This window comes from Prosopis cineraria, unplaced genomic scaffold, assembly GCF_029017545.1.
Source record: "Prosopis cineraria cultivar Desert tree isolate PC_DT_omini unplaced genomic scaffold, ASM2901754v1 PC12, whole genome shotgun sequence".
Lineage (NCBI taxonomy): Eukaryota > Viridiplantae > Streptophyta > Magnoliopsida > Fabales > Fabaceae > Prosopis > Prosopis cineraria.
The window spans coordinates 36,088,428-36,109,572 of record NW_026555343.1 but is presented as its reverse complement, the minus strand read 5'-3'; the positions used below and the strand labels follow the sequence as shown (position 1 = coordinate 36,109,572).

The window sequence follows — 21,145 nt, the reverse complement described above, 5'->3', positions numbered from 1 at the left end:
TCAATAATAAAATTTATTCTATGACCTTATAGATAACGGGTTTAATTTTTGCTAACTGAACTAATTTTTATTGATTGCTTCACCATCATTCACGTAGCTACCAAAGCAATGTGATTAACCAATTTATATACAAATTGAATAGAATTTACTATCACAAATTAGCCTAGTTTGTAATGATTTGGTTCATAAGTCATAAGGATGTGTTCAAATTTTAGTACTAATGTGAATATTTTGTTAGTGGATAATCTGTAAATATTTTTATAAATGTTCTTTGAATTTGAAGACAAGTCTTGACTTTAATAAATTTATAGGACCTAATTCAATTAAACTTTTAATTATATATATATATATATATAGTCACATTAACTTTTTAAACCTTGATGAGTCATTAGGATCTAGCTTGCATAATTGTTTTATAAAAAAAATTGAATAGAATTCGATAGACTGAATATATATTTTTTATTTTTGTGCAAAGTAAATATAATTTTTCCTCATACTTTTGTGTTTTTTTCATAGACCTCATATTTGTTGTCCTTTTGTTATTATTTGTTCTCATGTATATTTTTTGAATTGCCCGCATGTTTTCTTATCAAAAGCAATTATATTTAAAATAAGGTAGAGTATTAAATGTGAAATATTTTTTAATAGAAATTCAAAATTCAGTTTGTCGCATTGTAATAAACTAAACCCTTCTGTTGGATATAATTTTTTGCTAATTGTTTTCGTGTATTTTTATCTTACCGGTCACATATTATTAGAAATGAATTCCTACTCTAATTATTTTAAGTTTTTAACCATACAAAACTTTTCGCCCCCGTATTTTCATTCATAAATCCCATCTATCTTCCCCGGGTTTCACAGGCTTTAAATCTGTGCACAAAAGGCATCTTTAAAAAAAAAAAAAAACAAGAAGAAGAAGAAGTAATAAAAAGAGAGAAGTACAGTAACCAAATTTATGAATTTGTTAATTATTTCCATAATCTTTTTATCTCTATGGTCACCAATCCAGGGGCACGGTGAACATTTATATGGCCATGACGAAGGTCAGGATTGAAAGAATTTAAATCATCCAACACAAATATGGCCTTATACTATGCTAGTCAATGCTTCATAGACAGATAAAAATACACGAATGCGTAATTAGAGGTGACAACGTACAGTATAAGATATTTTCCGACATCTTCATTCGGTCATTCCATTTATCTTTGATGATCCTTCCTGGAAGTGGAAGTGGTACCTGCAGTAAAACTACTGAAACATGAAGTACCATCCAGGATGTCTCTCTTTAACTTGGTTTAAAATGCATCAAATGAAAGAGAGAACATACCCTATGCCTAAAAAATATCTCGAATTGGTCATCACTCTCATCAGTAAAATAAAAATCTGCTACAGCAAACCCCATGCAGCTATGAAAGATGGACACCGGAACGTGTTCGTCCAAGCAAATTTCGACGCATGGTAGGTTTCTATTGGTCCAGAATGAGGCGAAAGGCCAGAAAATGATGCCACCATCGTGTCGCTTCTTACGGGAAATTCGTGGCCGTTCAATTCTCTGCAGCTTGACAATGGCTCAAGTGTGGGAACGACGCAGTGGGCCCCACTCTCTCCCACGTATCCTCCTCACAATGACCGCCATCTTCTATATATAGCCACCCTCTGTGTTTATCTCTCTGTCCCTGGTGACGGACGAGATCATTCATGTAAATGTACGGTTTCACCAAGCTTTCACCTTCCTTGCTTCTCTTCTCTATTCTCTACTCTACCTAGTTGAGTAGTTTTTCCTTTCATATATATATATATATATATATATTTTCTCTACAAGCCTTCTTTTTCAACTTGTGGTCATGCTGCTGCGAAGCTCCTCTGCTCCGATTCCGAGTTCATGGATACCTCATTCCCCAGAATCAGAATTGATTTTCTTGCATCCTAGAATGAAATCATCAGTCGTGTGTCTAAGCCATCCCTTATCTGAGATAGACCCTCGCAGCTCAAGGTCGAAGAAGAAAAACTGTTCACAGCCTAATAACGTTCGTAGGAATCCAGAGAGAGCCAAGATCAAGGAATGTGACCAAGTAAAAGAAGAACCAGGGCAAGAAACTTCACCTTTTTCAGTCCGAGAACTGTTTTCATGCTGTGGTTTGGATGAGGTAGTGATGGATGCTGATGTGAGAAAGAAAGATGGTAAGGTGCATACTTTGGTGATGGGTGGTGGAGGAAAAGGCTCTGATGGTGGACATGGAAATCTGTGGGATTACTCTGAAGGTAGTAATCATGGGAGAGAGAATACTAATGCTTATTATCAGAAGATGATTAAGGAAAACCCTGATAATGCTCTTTTGCTCGGAAATTATGCACGCTTCTTGAAAGAGGTGAGCTTGATATCACAGTAAGAATATTCAAGATTACATATCATGGAATTTTTTTCTGAGAGTTCTTCTAATATTCAATTTGCAAACAGGTTTGTGAAGATTATCCTAAAGCAGAGGAGTATCTAGAGAGAGCCATTTTGGCTAATCCAAGTGATGGTAATGTTCTGTCACTCTATGCGGATCTAATATGGCAAACACAGAAGAGTGCTGATCGAGCTGAAGGATATTTTGATCAAGCTGTTAAAAGTGCTCCAGATGATTGGTAAGTAGAAATCAGCCTCCCTTGTGGAGTAACTTTTCATTTATGATGAATATATTATACACTGTAGATCCTATTTCCTGATAGATGCTGATGCATTTGTTCAGGTGGTGTAAGCTTACTTTATAAGATGCTTTTTTTCCCACATTCTGTGAACATGTTAGATATGAAGCCCAGCCCCTTCGTCTTTAGAACACTGAATTGTTACTCCTTAATTGTCTAAAGAAGTTGCTTTCCTCTCTTGCTTCCTGTTTGTGTTGTCTTGTTCTCTCTTGGTTGTTGAAAAACTATTGAACAAGCCTTAAAGTCTGCAGCTATGTTCTGGCCTCACATGCTAAATTCCTTTGGGATGCTGAGGGAGATGGAGAAGATGAAGAATCAGATTACAGCCATGCAAATCCACCAGATCCATTCCAGAGATCTAACCATCACTCTCGTTTGCCTGCAGCCTCATAGCCTTTTACTCACCGCTGTCTCATATTTCAGGAAATTAACTTGCGAGACAGATAATGGAGTCTTTAATCTCTGGGAGAAGGACACAACTTGTGGTTTTTTAGGTCTTGCTATCAAATTTTCCACTGAAAACACGACAAATTCGTCCATGTTTTCATATGTTAGAACTTGATAGCAAACATCTAAGGAACTTACAAGTCTAGTCCTCCTAAAATGAGCAAGGTTTGAAAAAAAACAGACTGTATCACTATGCAGTATGTAAATAGCTGAGGCCAAGTAACAATTAGCAGCTTTCAGTACCACTTGTGTGCCAATCAGGTTTCAACTGATGTATCTTCTGAGCATATCAAATTTTGGTATGTACAAAGGAATAGAGAGCTGTGGTTTATACTTCTGCAACCATATGAATTTGTTTTGGTATTCATTACTAAGTAAGTGGTGCAACTGAAATTAATTATGATATTACATGCTTCTAAATAATATTTCTAAAATGGCTAGAATGTCTAAGCATATAACCTTTTTTTGTGTGATTTGAATTTGGTGCAAACTTTAACCTCTATGTTCATATAATATTCCAAGTGTGCGAGAGCTTTGAACAACTAGCAATCACATCGCTCGAATGTTGGTGGGGCTTAAGACATATGGCCTTTTTTGTCTCTTCACGATGGTCCCTATTTTGTGGCTATTTGAATGTATCCATCATTCATTGTATTTGTCTCTTGCTTTCTTTAACTGTTCGTGGTATGTTTGCTCAAAAAAAGAAAAGCCTGTTACTGGTAAGGTGATATCAAGTGTTCAATGTCTTATCGGATATTGATGATAAATATTGTCATTATTCATCCACCATTCGTCCAATATAGCGACTCCGACGACTACTGAAGTTACTGGTACTTTTAAACTAATTTCCCATTTCACTCAAATCTTTTTTACCTGAAACTCTATCACAAAGATCTAAAATTTGAATTGAACCAGCTTATCTCTTTTCTATTATTTGCTTGTGCCAATATAAAAGAAAAAAAAATCTATCACCACATAGGCTTGAAGCGCATGCAAACCTTCTTATATTCTTGTACAGCAACATTGAGTACATGTTTATAGTTAATGAGTAATGACCACGTTTTTTCATCTGGGTCCTGACAACTGAACACAAGATAGGGGTACATTACCGTAAAAGGAGGCCTGTGTGGATGAAGAAGCTTGTTCACTACCCATTTTTAGGAATGATGAATAAGAACTTGAAGTGGATAATGATGGGGGCTCAGGTACAGGGATAACACCTTCAAGCATTTGAACAACCTTGGTCATGGGAGGCCTTAAACTCATGTCATCTTGTATGCACCATAGAGCAACTTTCACTGCAGTGGAAGCTCTTTCATCATTCTCATCAATGTCAATCATTGGATCAAGAACTTGCTTGAGTTTTCTTTCGTCCATCATCCTGAAGGCGTAAGAAGGAAAATGAGCTTTCTCTGAGCCTTCCCATTGATCATAATTCCTCCTTCCTCCAATAATCTCAAGCAGGACCATCCCGTAGCTGTACACGTCACTCTTTTCCGAAATTGCATAGTTGGTGATCCATTCTGGTGCTAGATACCCTCTTGTTCCCCTTAGTGTTGTGAAGACATGGCTTTGTTCACGGCTCATGAGCTTAGCCAAACCGAAGTCTGAAACTTTAGCTGTGAAGTTTTCATCAAGAAGGACATTCTCTGGTTTGATATCACAGTGTATGATCTTCACCTCACACTCCTCATGAAGATAGGCCAGTCCCCTTGCTGTACCTAATGCAATGTTGAATCTGGTATTCCAATTCAGTAAGAAAGCATTTTCATGGCTTTTAAAGATCCATCTGTTCAGAGAACCTCTTGCCATGTATTCATACACAAGAAGGCGATGAGGGCCTTCGGCACAGAAGCCCTTCAGCTTCACCAGATGAACATGGTGAATACTTCCAATGCTGGAAACTTCAGCTTTGAACTCTTTGGCTCCTTGTCCTAGTCCTTCCAGTTTCTTCACAGCCAATTGAGATCTATCTTCAAGCACTCCTAGGTAAACTGAGCCAAACCCTCCTTCACCAATTTTTGTAGAGAAATTCTTGGTGGCTTTACTTAGAGTACTATAACTAAAACGAGTTGGCATACCATGAAGACTGTCCAAGAAATCCTCCTCCTCTAACGTTTCTAGAGAATCCTTCAAGAGATGCTTATTTTTGGTGTAGTGCCAGAACCCCAGCACTAGTCCAATAATTACCAGAATTGTGAAACTAACTACAACAGCGACCAATAGAGTTGGATTCTTTCCTTTTCTTCCATATCCATCTTCAATAGAGATCTTCATAAATGAAACATAGCCTCCAGAATTTGCCTTAGAGCGTTGGAAGCTTCCTGTCTGATCAAAATGGTAGCACTTTCCAGTACTGTTGTCAAAGAAAAGCACAAGGCAAGAGCAGTTTCTTAAGCAACCTTCTTTGCAAGCGCTCAGGGTTGATTTAGAAACTGGTTGAACATACTTGAGGACAAGGTAATCGAGCTTTTCACCGACATATAGAAGGTCTTCTCGGGTTTGAGAACACGACGTGGTGATTGGAGGCTTGCAATTGAAACGAGATTTGAGAAGTGCAGGACATTCACACCAGTTCTCAAAGAAGCAAACATAATAAGGATCACATGGCCCAGCAATGCCACAAGGATCTTGTGGTATTCTAGTTGCTTCAGGGGTAACAGATTTTCCCTTGTTAAGATCATAAAAAGAGATTGCACCATTAGGATCTAATATACCCGCCCACATCGCCTGAGGATCAGATTTATCAGAGAAGATAGATTGCCATTTTAAATCTCCACCTTTGTCATAAAAATTCCAAGAATTTGAAACCAAAGAAGCAGAATGGAAATGAACCCCCTTACTGACATTGCTTTCACTTGAAAGGGACCAATAAATCTGATGAGGTTCATATCCAGCACACAGAACCAAGTCACCAGACATAAAGGTCAGATAACTAAATAAGTTATTACGAGGGAAGCTTTTGAGACTCATTCCTTCAACAAAAAGTTGACCAGGCAATAGGGTATCAGTAGGATGGCTAAAACTCTGCCAAATAACTCTTCCATCTTCACCAATCAATACCAAATTACCTGAATCTTTCAGTTCCATAGCTCTGACTTTACGACCTGTTGTGTTTGTTGCCCAAACCACACCACCCCCTTTTTCCAAATATGCATTCCCAGTATTGTCAAACACAAATTTATCAGAGTTTCTTACCAGTAAGCCTCTGTTAGCAGTCCAAACCACTTTATAGCTTTTCAAGTGAATGACAACTAAAACAAACAAGGAAACGTCGAGGGTACCGAAAAATCCAAACGCGAAAACTGAGTTGTTGGATAGTAAGAACAATCCACTGTGGTCATTCCAGTCCAGCTGAGATGCCTCGAATCCGGGATAAATCTGGCTTATGTGTTGTTGATGGTCCGCCGAACACAGTCTCATCAGAAAAAACACACAGATAAACAAGGTTCCACATCTGTATAAGTTCATGTTTCTCTAACTGCATCAAAGTTCTAGGTTTGACTAAATAAATCAAAAGGGAATTTGGAAGTTCAGAGTAAATCAATAATATTGCCAGCCAAGACAAGAAAAGTATGAGCGAGAGAGACTAACAAAAAGGGAGGGACATTTTTAAGAAAAAAATATGGCACTATTTGTGCTGAGGAAGTCAAGAAGATGTTATAGATTGAGATGCCCATTAAAGATGGGAAATATAGATTTTGGAGAGATAGGGACCATGTGGTTCAAGCATTTCCCATTCAGTTGAAGACATGACGTTTAATTGAGACTACAGATAAGAAGAGTAAGAGAAATCGTACCACGAAGGAAGAAGGGGAAATGGAGGCGAGAAACTTGCAGAGAATGAAGAGTTCTATGTAACTTTACGTGAGGAATGAGGAAGAAGTTCCCATCTTCCCCTTTGTGGTGTAGGACTGTGCGTGCTCCCTCCCGTTCTTGCTATAACCCATCTTTGATAAGAGATTGATCGTGCTTAATGCCAAGCACGTAGTATTTCAATATTATTTTTATTTAATTTGACAATTATAAAATAAAATATAATTTAAATTTAATTTTTTTCATTTAAATATGATTAAAATTGAAATTTCTTTATGTACAAAATCAATAATCATCTCACGTTGATTCTGATGATGAGGTGATTAAAATTGTTTTGAGTGTTTGTTTGTTTTAAAAAAATGTTATTAAATGTTGAAATATTTTATATTAAAATATATATATTTAATAAGGATAAAATTAAAAAACTTATTGAAGTGCTAAACATTTTTAATAAGATCTATGATTTTCCTTAATTATGATAAAATATATTAAAAGTGACTTATAAATAATATTAGATAGAATATTATATACTTCCTCTAATATCTATTATAGGGTACCTTTTAAAAAGATTCTTTTATTTTTAATACTAGTAAAAGGTATTTGATGGAATAATAATTATATTTATGTAATATTACTCTTATTTAAATTCATTAACTATGTAAAAAAGTGTGATGCATGCAAGTTAAAAAAAATAATTTTAAATAGGAATAAAATTAAAAATTTATCCTATTTTCAAACAAAGTTAATGATTTAACTATTTTTTGTTAATTTTATTAAAATTATCTCAAGGGAAATTATTTAGGTTATTAAATATGATACAACTTTAAATTTTTTTCCGAAAATGTCCATATTAAAATGTTTAATATAGTGACTTATTAATGACATTAACTTAATAATTCAAATATAATGAAATAATAGTTGGACTTAATTACAATAAATGAGTAAACATTACACAAAGGTATTTAAGGGAAAAAATCAATTTAGAACTCAATAAAAAAAAATCACCATAAACAAGTTTTCTTATCACATTGACAACTAAGGAAGGAAGTAGAAGTGGGAATATGAATCAACTCAACCCATATGGGTTGGCCTAAATGGGTTGGGTTGGGTTGGATTCAATCTCTCTTTATATGAGTTGAAAAATTTTAATCCAACTTAACCCTTGAGGTTTGTGGGTTAAATGGATCAACTTACCAACTTATTTTTTTAATTTATTTTTTATGAATTTTTTTAAAAAAAATATACTTAAATAATAAGTTTTAATTTGATATTTCTTTATGATTCATTCCAAATATATTGAAATATTAATTTATAATAATTGTATAAAACATATAAATTAATACAATAAGTAAATCATGCCTAATATGATTCATATTCACAAAATTTTTTTTTTTAATTTTTTTTAAAATAATATAGGTTAAATAGGCCAACCTTAATCCATCAATTTTAACTCATATAGTTTATGAGTTATATGGTCTAGATCACAAAAAAATTATTTTTATTTAGATTAATTTTTTTTTAACTCAACTCAACTCTTATAACTAATTATTCAAGTTAATTCATATAATCTGACTCATATTTCCGGTTTTGGAAGCAAGAATTGAAATGCGGTGTGATTAATGAGCGAAGGCCGTCACATTTACGTTTAGCAATTGGTTCCAGCTGTCACCAACCCCCATTTATGAGACTTCAGAGTCAAAGGGGTACACTCCACACCACAACCATTGGTCATATAACATCGACGGAGAAACCAAAGTTTGACTCTTCTAATTAACTACTAAATTCTCGGTGATAATATAATTTTTAGTCACTAAATTCTCTCTCAATTTTCTTTAACTTTTTTAATATTTTCTAGGTGAATGCATACAATCAATGCAGACAGTTTCTAAGATAAATAATTAAAATGGAGTATTGTAACAAAACCAGATGACTGATGAAACATTTGGGAGGAAGAATTGCACATTTGAAAATCAAACTTCAATAATCATTAGTGCAGATTTATGAAGATTTCTTAAAGCTCATCAATTACAAATTTTGAAATCTTCCGTGATTTTTAAAAAATTGTTACCAAGTCCAAGTTTTTCAATCATTTAGTGGTTGTTTGAAATTTTTTCCTTTAAAATTATACTCAAGCACCGGCATATGTATGCGTGTAATTAAGATGCAATCAGCAATTTCAATTAAAACAATGAGAATGAATTGTTTGACATTAGGCATATAAAAGCAATGTTATGAAAATTGAACTAGAGCAATTAGTTGAATTGAAAATTGATCCTAAATCTAGTTCGATTGCAACAGAATACCTCTTATTTTGAGAACCAATTGAACCAATGAAAACTAAAAAAACTGATGAGCAAACAAGTTGAACTGGTCCTTTTTTTAATTATTTTTAATTTTTAAAAATTTAATTAATATTTATAATGTACAATTTATACATATTTATACTTCATAAGCATGGATAAATGTAGAAGAATGGATGAAAATGCAAAAAAAAAAATATGTATATAATATGTGTATATGTATATGCTTTAAAGTTATAGATTATAAAATAAGTATATATATTTTGGATATGGTAAAAATGATAAAATATATTTAACAAAAAATGATGGAATATTAATGGGTATTACCTTTTTTCATTTATTATTATATATGATTATTTATTTTATTTTAATCATATATTATTTAAAATACATTAATTTATTTATGATTGGTTAAACCATAATTTGACTATTGAACTATAAATCAGTATGTCTTTCGATCTAATGATCAGTCTAGTTTTTTTAAAATTGTATGAAAGTAAACATACAAAATTTTCCTTAAAATAAAAAAAATTGTAAACAAATCATGCATATTCTTAATTTACGTAAAGGCAGAAAATTTAAATAATATCTATGACTAAATCTATTTTAAATTTTAATTTCCAATATATGTAATCATGCCAGTGCGAGTGGGTGTTGACTTGGTTTCGCTTCCTCGCCCGGCATGGCACTCCTTTAGTTTTTTTGTCAAACTCGGCTGAAAATATGTATGTTATAGCAGTGCTTGACTTGTCAAACTTGAATTGCACCACTTTGGACTTTTCCGTCACGCGTTCCTTGTTATTGGAGCACTTTAAAGAAATACGAAGACAAAAGGAACAATTTAGGGTCTGTTTGGATGCTCTTTAAATTAATTCTAGGATTAAAATTATAGTTTTGCAAAAATTTATCCCAACATCTTCATTTTATAAAACTTCATTTGGCTTGTGAAATTTCATCTTGAAGAAGTTGAAATTTCTTTCATTTATAAAACTTCATTTGGTTCCTTTTCTTTATATTATTTATTTATACATTTAAAATTAATTCTCAGTAAATCATTCAAACATTTTTAATTTATCAAAATCAATTTTTAAAAATTTATCCCAACACCATTACATTCTAATAATTAATTTTTTTATAATCAATTTTTTTCAATTGAAATTGAAACTCACCCATTTATTTCTTGCTGTTATATTTATAAAATAAAGAAAGATTTTTTTATATTTATAAATCACATTATTAAAACTTTTGCACAAGTTCTCCTTTTTACCCTCCATTAAATAATAGTAAGAGAATATATATATATATATATATATATGTATGTATGTATGCATGCATGCATGCATGCATGCATGTATTAAAATATCTATATTTAATAGAGGATAAAGTTGTAACATTATTAAATTTTTAGACCGTGTTAATAAGTTTTAAGATTTCTTTAATTTTAATAAATTATATTAAAAATAATTTATAAATAAGACTAGATAAATATTCTTTTTAAAATATTTATTGAAGTGATGAACTTAATTCTTGAATGGTATTGAGATAAAGATTTATTCTCCTAATATATATTATCTATTAAGGTTTATTCTATTGGGATTTAGGTAATATTTTGTATTCATTAGATATTATTAAAATATTCATTAGTTATTATTATGTCCCACCATGCTTCTTCCGGTCTTTATTATAGGATATTTTTAGCCATTTCATTAATTTTAAAAAAATTATTTTTTTATGTTATAAAAAATAAGATATACCTCTCCATATCATAATATATGGCATTAGTAATTAATTCACTATTATAAAAAATATATTAGTTGAAACGTACATTTTTTAAATTTTTTACATATTTTCAGTTATACTATTACTCCTTCCGTCTCAAATTATAAAACACTTTTAGGCAAGATTTAGCATCCCAAAATATAAGACACTTTGATAAAAATAAGGTTTCATTAATTATAATTTTTTAATATTACCCTTCTCATATATTCTCTCTCTTTAATATTCTTTCATTAATGAAATATTAAATAAATAATATTTTTAAAAATTTATATTTTTGTCTTGAAAAAGTAAGGTTGTAAAGTGTATTTAATAAGCTTTATTGATATATAAAATTTTATCTAAAAGTATCTTATAATTTGAGACGAATAGAGTATTAAATATCCTCATAAATGTCTTAGTAATAATAATTAAAATTTGAATGTATCATTTTTTCAAAAAAGAGTAATAAATAAAGTTGGGGTATAGTTGAAAAATTAATTATGAAAGTTATTTAATACGTTATATTTTGGACTAAGCAAAATTTTTTAAAAATGCCCTATATTGTGATACAAAGGGAGTACTTTTTTTTTTGTCATTGACTCTAATAATGATATAATTACATTAAATATTTTTACATTAATCAAAAAGGATAAATTTAAAAAATGTTGTTTATATATTACAAGGTATCCTACATTTTAAACTAAAAATTATTTTTAAAATGTGTCTTACAATAGGACTAGAGAAAATATATTGAAAACCTTTCATATTAACAGAGATCAACACTTTTTAAGTTTTCTTCATTTCTCTTTTGACTTCTTTTAAATGATACTCTTTTTAGTTCAAAATATAAATATTTTTTTAAAAAATTACATACCAATAAAGTATTCATTCTCAGTAAAATATATATTTCTTTCCTATTATATCTTTAATCTCAATTATCAATGTATTTTATGATGAGTGAGAGATGAATTTACATATAAATTTGAGTTAATAAATACAAAAAGTAACATGAAATATTTTTTTTATATTTACTAAATTACTTATATTTTAAATCAAGATTAATATGAAGAAAATGGTTATATTTTGGGTTAGAGAAAATATCAAGTTTGACGTTATCAGAAGGGCCCCTTGTTTCATAGAAGCGCCAAAAAAGTGAAACAAAAAAGAATCACGTGAATGGATTTGTAAATGGTAAAATTAATGAAGTTAAAAGGGTGACAGCAAATTGAATAATATTTGAAGATTGTTGGAAGAAGCATTTAACTTTCTGCTTGAAATGAATCCCCATGTCATGCTGACGTGGCTAATCCAATCCCGATTGCTGTCTAACGTTTCCGATCTTGACAGAATTACTTTGAAGAACTCATAATGTAACAAATACTACTCCCTCCAGTGTAAATTACAAGAGACTTTCAAGTAAATTTATACATATTAATACATTTATTAAATATATTTTATAATTTTATTTTTTAAAAAATAAAAATATAAATTTTAAAAAATATCCTTCATTTAATATTTTATTTATAAAAGAATATTAAAAAGAAAGAATAGATAGAAAAGTTAATATTAAAAAAGTATCATTAATAATTTTTTTTTAAATATTTTATATTTTGAGACTTTAAATTTCTCTTAAAAATATTTTATAATTTACGATGGGGGGAGTACAAAGTTTACCCTTCACAATTTAACAAAAGAAAATGATAATTAAAGTAGATAACTAAAATCTAAAAGCATTCTCGAAATACAATGAAAGTTTAAATTAGTTTGGACGAAAAGTAAAAATATCTTTGTTCTCTCTATTTTTTATATATAGTTTTAACCAAGTTTGTGACTTTTTTTGGTCTGAAACTTTTTTTTTTTTTTTATCAAGCCGTCTTACGGACGACTTTTCTAATCAAGATGGTTGGTCCACTTTAGGTATCAAAATATACGCCAGTCTGGTTTAATTTCCCAATCAAGGAGGAAAACCTTTTCTCAAATCTTTTTTTTTCCAAATGCATGGTCACCAGAAACTCGTATAGGGTGAAGAAATTATGTGGCCTTATCATAATACATGATATTTTTATATTCAATGAATGGCTCATCAAAGATAGTTAAGTCAAAATTTTCGTTGGATGGATGGAGACCAAATAAATTTGCAAATTTGTTTGCTTTCTTGAAGACATGATTCAAAATAATTATTCAACCTCTTATTACAAAGTGCCTCATCTTCTCTATATAATCATAGCTAATAAGGATAATTTTGAGAGAAGTTGTTTTGAATCAAAGACAAAATTTTAAGAAATTTCAAATTGATGTTAACTTTGAATAGTTTAATATCTCAATAAAGTTTGATTTCTTACAAAAGGCCTAATAATTCAACAGCTGTGTGTTAGGGTGACAATCGAGATATTTAAAAAATCATTTAATTCAGTTTCCTTAGGCATCATGAATTAAGTCTCTACAAGTCGTAACACCATTAACATTAAATGATCCCTCAATGTTGAGTTTGGCCCAACCTATTTTAGGAGGGTTCCATTTTGTTTCGGTTCTTATAACCTCGTTTGCTAAGCAGTTAATCTTAAATTATATAGAGTAATCTGTTGTTCGCTAACAATCCCTTTCCATGTATGCACCAAACCCAGCCTCAGTATTCCAAGTGAGAGTTAATAGTTGTGCATTTATGGCGTCGAATTCTAAAATTTATTTGGAAAGTTTTCAAAACTCGTGTAGCACATATTTGAAAAAACATACTTTTTTGACATACATAAACATGAAGCATGTTTAGGACCCAAACGGTATTTTGACATGTCTATTGTTAACTGCATTTTCAGAGCAAAAGTTTATTTTGCGTCACTTGCACTTTCAGGTTGGTCTGGATTCAAACAGGTGTCCATTGTGGTCCCATTTGTACATACAAGCGGAACCAGATTTTTAGTTCGGGTGAAGCTAATTGAAGAAAAGTTATACATACATACATACAAGATAAATATTTTAACATATTCATATTTAATTTTATAAATCTATGTGCGCATTCATTTTTAAAATTTTGCTTGTAGATTCTTTATAGCATAAAAATTATCAATAAATAAAAATTAGACTTTTCAACATCTAACAAAATTGATATAATTCACTCACAGTAGTCAAGTTTTGAAAATTAAAATATTTGGGTACATCAAGTTCATAATGTTATAATTCACACTTCAATCAAATTTTTATCTGTTAGAAAAATTTGAAAAGTAAAATTTCTCAACATGATTGCATGTGTTCATAGTATTAAATAATTTAAAAACATTCTTAAAATCAAAAGCTTGGCCCAATTTAAAAAGCTCTAATACTTTCTCACTAAATTTACTTTTTAATTCATTCAAATGATAATTTATGACAATAGTAAATATATGAGCATGATAATGACAATCAATTAGCATAAAAAGTAAATCTTATGTTTATTATTTATTTTCTTATGACAATTTTTTTTTTTACAAATATCGTTGTATGATTCGTACTTAGATAAAATTAAATTTTGTCAGTGCACAAATTTAAAACTAGATCCGGCTCAACATGGTTAAAAAATTTCTGGTTTCTTTGCTTCCAAATTAGCCACGGGATCCAACAAATCAAGCCAACATCATAATCAAAGCACTTGCTGTAGGCGCTAAAAAGTAAGAAAAAACGTCCACCAAGCTTCAAAGCTACATACATTTGAATGATCAAATTCGAAACCAAAATGGCTACCAAACCAAATACATTGAACCCAAGGACAAAGGAAAAGAAGGTGTTCAATTTGTTTCCACCTCATTTTCACAAATAGGACAAACCTGGGTATGCCAACGCTTCCTCATATTAGCTAATTGGCTAACTTCTTTCAATTGTTGTACAGTAACATTGCAGCAAATTGGCTTACTTCTTTCCATTGCGCAAGTTTGCATCCATTAAGAGCAAGGCATCAACTGCAAAGAAGTTAAGAGTAAGTTCTGAGAAGCTCAAGCTCAACTTGATCCCCTTGAGTTGACAACTTCATTGGTATTTTATTGATCATACTAGAAAGAACCTAGCTCCCCCACAAGGATAAAGAGGTAAGGTAATGGTGGATCGCCTTGCCTCAAACCTCGTCCAAGTATAAAATAAGCAATTTTCTCCCCTGAGACACAAAGATTCAAATGGACAGATGCAACACATTTCATAACAAGGGTAACCCAATCACGACAAAAATCAAATTTAAGCAAAACCATTTCTAAAAAAATTCTATTCAACCTTATCATAAGCTTTACATTGAAATTTGTTACCACTTCTTTCCGTCTCAAGTAATGATAAACTTCATAAGAAATAATTAGATCATCATGAATATGACGTCCTAGAATAAAAGCATCTTGATTAGGAGAAATACAGTCATCAAGAAAAGGCTTCATATGGTTGGCAATATCTTAGAAATGATATTATAAGAAAAGTTACAGAGGCCAATAGGGTGAAATTGACACACATGCTCAGGTTTATCAACCTTGGGGATGAGAGTAATATTCCTATAATTAAGAACATCCAAATTAGAAGAACCAAAAAAAAAAAATTCCAGTAACATGGAGCACACCGCATTGCCAATTTCAGGCCAAGCTAAAAGATAGAACTTACTTGAAAACCCATCGAGACTTGGAGCTTTTGTACCACCCAGACTGAAGGCAGCTTCTTGAATTTTCTCTCTAGTTATTATCATCAACAGCTGGGCATTAGGTGTCCAAGAAGCCAAGAGCATTAGGTCTGGGACCAGAAGATATGAACAAATTCCAAAAATAGCCTGCAATATTATCCAAAACAACTACTTGCTCTGTTAACAAACCTCCAATATTGTCCCTGATTCTCAAGATACTATTACATTGCCTCCATTTAATAGTTCTTAGATGAAAAAAAAAAATCTAGAACTCCAATCCCCTGCATTAAGCCGAGATTCAAGCCTGCTGCCATTAATACTGCTCCTCGTTGTCCATAGCCTTTTCAATTAGTTGCATTAAATCATGAGATTTTTTAATCGTAGCTTTTGATATCACCCTGTGCACACTCCATCAGTTGCTGCTTCAAATTATCAACAAGCCTCTTGTTGTAAGGGAAAACTTTCCCACTCCACCTGATGAGTTCATTTTTACAAGAAGCAAGCCTAGCTAGTTAGAAAAATCCTGAATGAAAGGAATAATACTTACAGAATTAGTGCTCCAACCCCTTTTAATGACACTCAAAAAATTAGCATGACTTGCCTAGACGGCTTCAAATTTGAAGGTTCTAACCCTCGTCAAAAGATTGTAGTTAAAATCAGTTAAGTAGCAGATGATGATTTGAGCCTATTGGATCAATGTTAACACCCACACATTCAAAAAATTCTCCATGAGTGGCACAGTCCCAAAAGCACAATCAATCCCTTCTTTGACTATCCCATCCCTTGTATGCCTATTGCACCAAGTGTACTTGCATCCATTGAAGGCCAAATCCATCATATTGCAGCTAGAAATAAAATCCTAGCAGTTAATGATTTTCCTCGCTGCTCTCTGGTTGCCCCCTATTTTTTCAGATTGAGAAAGAAAATCATTAGTGAAATTGGGAGATCAAATTATACCTCAAGTGAAAAAGTTTAGATATTTGGGAGCCATTATTCAAAATGATGGCGAAATCAGTGGAGATATTTCACATAGAATTCAAGCTGGGTGGTTTAATTGGAGAAAAGTTAAAGGAGTTATTTGTGACCATAAGGTGCCTAATAAACTTAAAGGAAAGTTTTATCGTACTGCTATCAGACCGGCAATGTTATATAGTAGTGAATGCTGGGCTCTAACGGGACAATAAGAGCATAAAATTGGAGTAGCAGAGATGAGAATGTTACGATGGATGTGCGGACATACACGTAAAGATAAAATTCGAAATGAGCACATATGTGAAAAAGTGAGGGTGGCACCTATTGAGGAAAAAATGGTAGAAAATCGGTTGAGATGGTTTGGGCATGTACAAAGAAGACCAAGGGAGGCACCAGTGAGAAGAGTGGAACATATAACTTTGAGTCCGATTAAGAGAAGTAGAGGAAGGCCTAAGAGAACACTCTTGGAAGTTGTTGAACGTGATCTCTTAATTAATAATATTTCTAAAAGCTTAATAAATGATAGAGCACAATGGCGTCTTGCAATCCATGTAGCCGACCCCACCTAGTGGGATAAAGGCTTGTTGTTGTTGTTGAGAAAGAAAATCATTAAAATCCCCCAAGCCAAGCCACGAGCAATCTACTCCTTTGGTCAGTGTTTTAAAAACTGAACTGGCTAGTTCAACTAGTTGAATTAGAAATCAGCTCTTAGTTCGGTTCGATTGACTCTTCAAAAACGGCCACAAAGGAATCGGTCAATGACCAAAAAAACCAATCAAAAAATCAAAAAAACCAATTGAAAAACAAATTGGTTCCCTTAAGAACTGATCTGAATTGATTAAAATTTTAAAAAAATTAATTAAAACAAAGAACAACTAAGAATAATTAATATTAATCATGTAGTCATTAACAATATATCATTTTACCAAGCAATTATTAATATTTTTTGAATAATAGAATTATTTGCATATATTTCTTATTGAATTATGATACATAAATAAAAATATATTACTTTAATATCAATCGGTTCAATCACGATTCAAATAATGAATTATGAACTAGTGGTAAAACTAGTCTGATTTTTAAAACCTTACTTTTGATAATTTTCCTAACTTTAGCGCAAACCAACCTTCTCTCCTTGTCCTTCGGGTGGGTCACATAAGCAGATACTTCCATAACAGAAGAAGACACACTGGTGTGAATAATACTAGGTGAGGAATACAAAATATTAACCGTGACCTCCTCAACCTACCATAACACAAGACCTCCTCCAATACCCAAAGGTTCCACGACCCACTCCTCTGTAAAACCACACCTTCTTCTCACTTTTTGGATCACACGAGCTTTTTGCTTAGTCTTCATGAGGAAGACAATCTGGGGTTTATTTTTAATGCATTCATTTTTGAGATTTTTAGCTGTCAGGGCAACCCCAAGACCCTGACAATTCCATGACAAGATTTTCATTATGCACTAGTAACTGGTCCCATCTGGCTACTAGCGTTTTGAGATGAAGAAACCTTATCAACTCCCCAATTTGTCTCGTTGGACAAAAACCAACTAGGTGGAAAATCAATCCCACACTGACCTAGATCAAGGGAAAGGAGAGCTTCATCAATCCCACCATAATTCCTAATCTGCTATTTGAGAGCCGTGAAGCTTTTCTTCTTACCCTTCCTTCTTGATGCCAAATGTGTGCTCTTTGTTCGAACAGTAACATTCTCATAATCAAATTTCAATTTGCACCATCGCTTGTTCGCTTCATTCTCATCATTAGATTGAGTTAAGAATCTTTACCTCAACGATCAAGTCATAATCAATTTTATTTCCCCTCTTGGGAAATTAGACTCAATCTTTTTAAGAAGAGAAAAAGAACCTAGCTATTATGGTGTTTTCTGGTCAATTAATGGAGAAAGATGAGTCAAACTGCTCATTTGTAGATCTAAAGTTATTCCTCCTCATCTTTTCTTGTCCTATTGCTTTCGCGGAGTTTTGCTCTAGATTTCAGACTTTGCTCATGCTCATCTTAGAGATCTGCTGAGTTTAGAGATCTTGAATGTCTTCCACAACAAAGGAGTCTCTTTCAATTCCATCCAAAATCATCTCAATAACCAGGAGATATTCAGTCTTTCACAAAGCTTTCGCAGCTGGAGCATAAAGCTCGACGATCCCAACATGTCTTTTTAACCCACTTCTTTTTTTTTTTTTTCCCCTTGTCATTTTGTTAATTAGACAATGACTCTCTCTTTGTAGACCTTTTTATTTTTGTTAAAGTTATTGCCTTTTTACCAAAAAAAAAAACACAAAAAGTTTGAACTGAGGAGTAAACTCAAAGCCCAATCTAATTAAGCATTTAATGATAATACTTGTGGCCCGACTTGTCCCAGTCTAGCGCCATTTTGCAGCTGGGGCAGAGTCAAAATGGACCGGATCAAATCCGGTCAGTGAACACCAATGGATGTTCGGTAGGGTTGGCAAGGGTTACTATCGATACTTCAAGGTGAAAGTTTGAACCCTGAAGAGTAACAGATACGATAATTAATAATTAATGTAGCTTCAAAGAGGTTATCTCATCGATATCTTGCCACCACCATAATGTCTCCTCGTGGGGGTTCGAATTAGTCTGAGACAGATAATTAACCCAAGATGTCTTAAAATACTGGATGGTTTACACAAAAAAAAAAAAATCTGGTCACTGAGCCAGTTTTCCATTTTTCATAAAGGGAAAAAACAAAAAAAACAGATTTAACAATTTTAGGGCGTTTTTGTTTTCATTTTTTATTTTCAAAAATTGTTTTGTAATATAGTTTCTAAAATTATTTTTTAAAACAAAATAAAATGAAAACTCATTTGGTTATAGAAATTAAAAAACAGTTTTAAAATTAAAAATTGAACTGATAGTGATGATTATAAACAGTTAATGGTGATAATTAATAATAGAAATTAATTAAGGTAATTATAATTTTCAATAATCAAATGTAGTGTACTTTAAAAATAAGCAAAATAAAATGAAAACAATTTGAAGTTATTTCTATTTTTTGGTTTTAAAAAAATGAAAATAGTTTTGAAAACAATTGAATGAAGAACACTTATCCAAACAAGTTTTTAAATTTTTTTGTTTTGCAAAATAAAAAATAGTTTTTTTTTTAAAAAAAAAAACAGGTCCTTAATGTTTTGGTCCTTAAGTAATTTGAGTTTATCTAATAAGTGGTAGGATGTCACTAACCAAATTGGAATAATTTATAAAAGTATAAGCCGGTCAGGTGATGTGATGTTCAAGATTCACGTTAATCAGACCAAGTTTACAGGGTTAATCAAATTTTAATGTAAAAGAGAGATGTGGAGATCAAGGTGTGCATCCATTTGTATATATGAATTTCACGTGGCATAATGATTTGAATAATTAATAATTAGATTATGGCACTCATTTGTGGCTGTCGACATCCTTGAAATCCTGAAGCAAAATAATAAAAGATTGTAGTCATAGGATCGGGATTCTTTATCGTAGGTACGCATGGTTTGATTTTGTTTCCATTTTTTATTTTCAAAAATTATTTTGTAAACGTATTTTAAAAATTATTTTTTAAAAAAATTAATCATGTAAATTTAAAAATAATTTTAGAATTAAAAAATATAATAACAATGGTGATAGCTGTTAGTTAGTAATTAGTGGTAGTGATACATGATAATGGTTAAATATAATTAGCGTTAATTTCCAACGATGAAAAAGTAGTGTGCTTTAAAATTAAAAAAAAAGTGAAGTAACTCTAAGATGTTCTCATTTTTTATTTTTAATTCTCATTTTTATTTTTAAAAATAAAAATAGAACAGTTTTATAAATATTTAAATCCAAAACACTTATTCAGCTAGGTTTTTTTTTTAACTTTCTATTTTAAAAATAGAAAATAATTTTTAAAACAGAAATGAAATATCCTTATACTCTATGTTTACCTTTTCATACGTACACACACAGGAGACGACGAAATTTATGTATGACACAAAAACAATAGAATATGAGGCAAATGCCCACATTAATGAAAAAGTATTAGAAATTGCATCCAATTTCACAAAATTCAGGCTCTCAATTTTAGAAGATCTATATTCATAGTTCATAATTTTGATTTTAGCCCTAAATTTATATATCTACCGTAAAATTTGTACTTTTCTTTTTCACGGAAAAGTTTTCATTGTTCTGGGATTAACGAGTGATAATTAAAAGTTTAATACAGAAAAGGGACAATCATGATGAAGGAATCAATAGCTGATAAGTTCATTAAGCCTAGATATTTTGGCCCACAGAGTTAAGTGATGGGGCAGTAATGGGCCCGATTGAGATGACCCGGCCCCTCTTGGGCTCCCATGTTGCCCTAATGAAGCAGACTTTCCTCCTCATGATTTCATCAATGTGTTGTAATTCTTGCTTTTGTTTATTTGTTTGACCCTCAAATTCTTGCTTCCAACCTAGGCACAATCACACCGTATGATTATGTTACAAAATAGAATGACAAAAGCAAATATTATTATTATATATATATATATATAT

At 31.7% G+C, this 21,145-nt stretch overlaps 2 protein-coding genes across 4 annotated transcripts; one reads left to right on the top strand and one right to left on the bottom strand.

The window, feature by feature from the left end:
• Positions 1-1,689: 1,689 nt before the first annotated feature.
• LOC129288179 (uncharacterized) lies at positions 1,690-3,483 on the top strand. 2 transcript variants are annotated; one of them, XM_054924608.1, is made up of 3 exons: positions 1,690-2,369; positions 2,459-2,631; positions 2,943-3,483. In XM_054924608.1, exons 1-3 carry the CDS (start codon positions 1,845-1,847, stop codon positions 3,082-3,084), a joined length of 840 nt encoding a protein of 279 aa, XP_054780583.1. In that variant the 5' UTR covers positions 1,690-1,844; the 3' UTR covers positions 3,085-3,483. The 2 variants fall into 2 exon arrangements, with proteins under 2 accessions (XP_054780583.1, XP_054780584.1); XM_054924609.1 differs by having other exon boundaries at positions 2,936-3,086.
• Positions 3,484-3,894: 411 nt separating this feature from the next.
• Positions 3,895-7,085, bottom strand: LOC129288177 (G-type lectin S-receptor-like serine/threonine-protein kinase SD2-5). Of its 2 annotated transcripts, none has more exons than XM_054924606.1 (2): positions 6,939-7,085; positions 3,895-6,619 (listed from the first exon to the last, which is right to left on the bottom strand). In XM_054924606.1, the coding sequence occupies exon 2, from the start codon at positions 6,607-6,609 to the stop codon at positions 4,204-4,206; it is 2,406 nt and encodes an 801-aa protein (XP_054780581.1). In that variant the 5' UTR covers positions 6,610-6,619; positions 6,939-7,085; the 3' UTR covers positions 3,895-4,203. The 2 variants fall into 2 exon arrangements, with proteins under 2 accessions (XP_054780581.1, XP_054780582.1); XM_054924607.1 differs by having other exon boundaries at positions 3,895-6,595; positions 6,939-7,083.
• Positions 7,086-21,145: the final 14,060 nt, after the last annotated feature.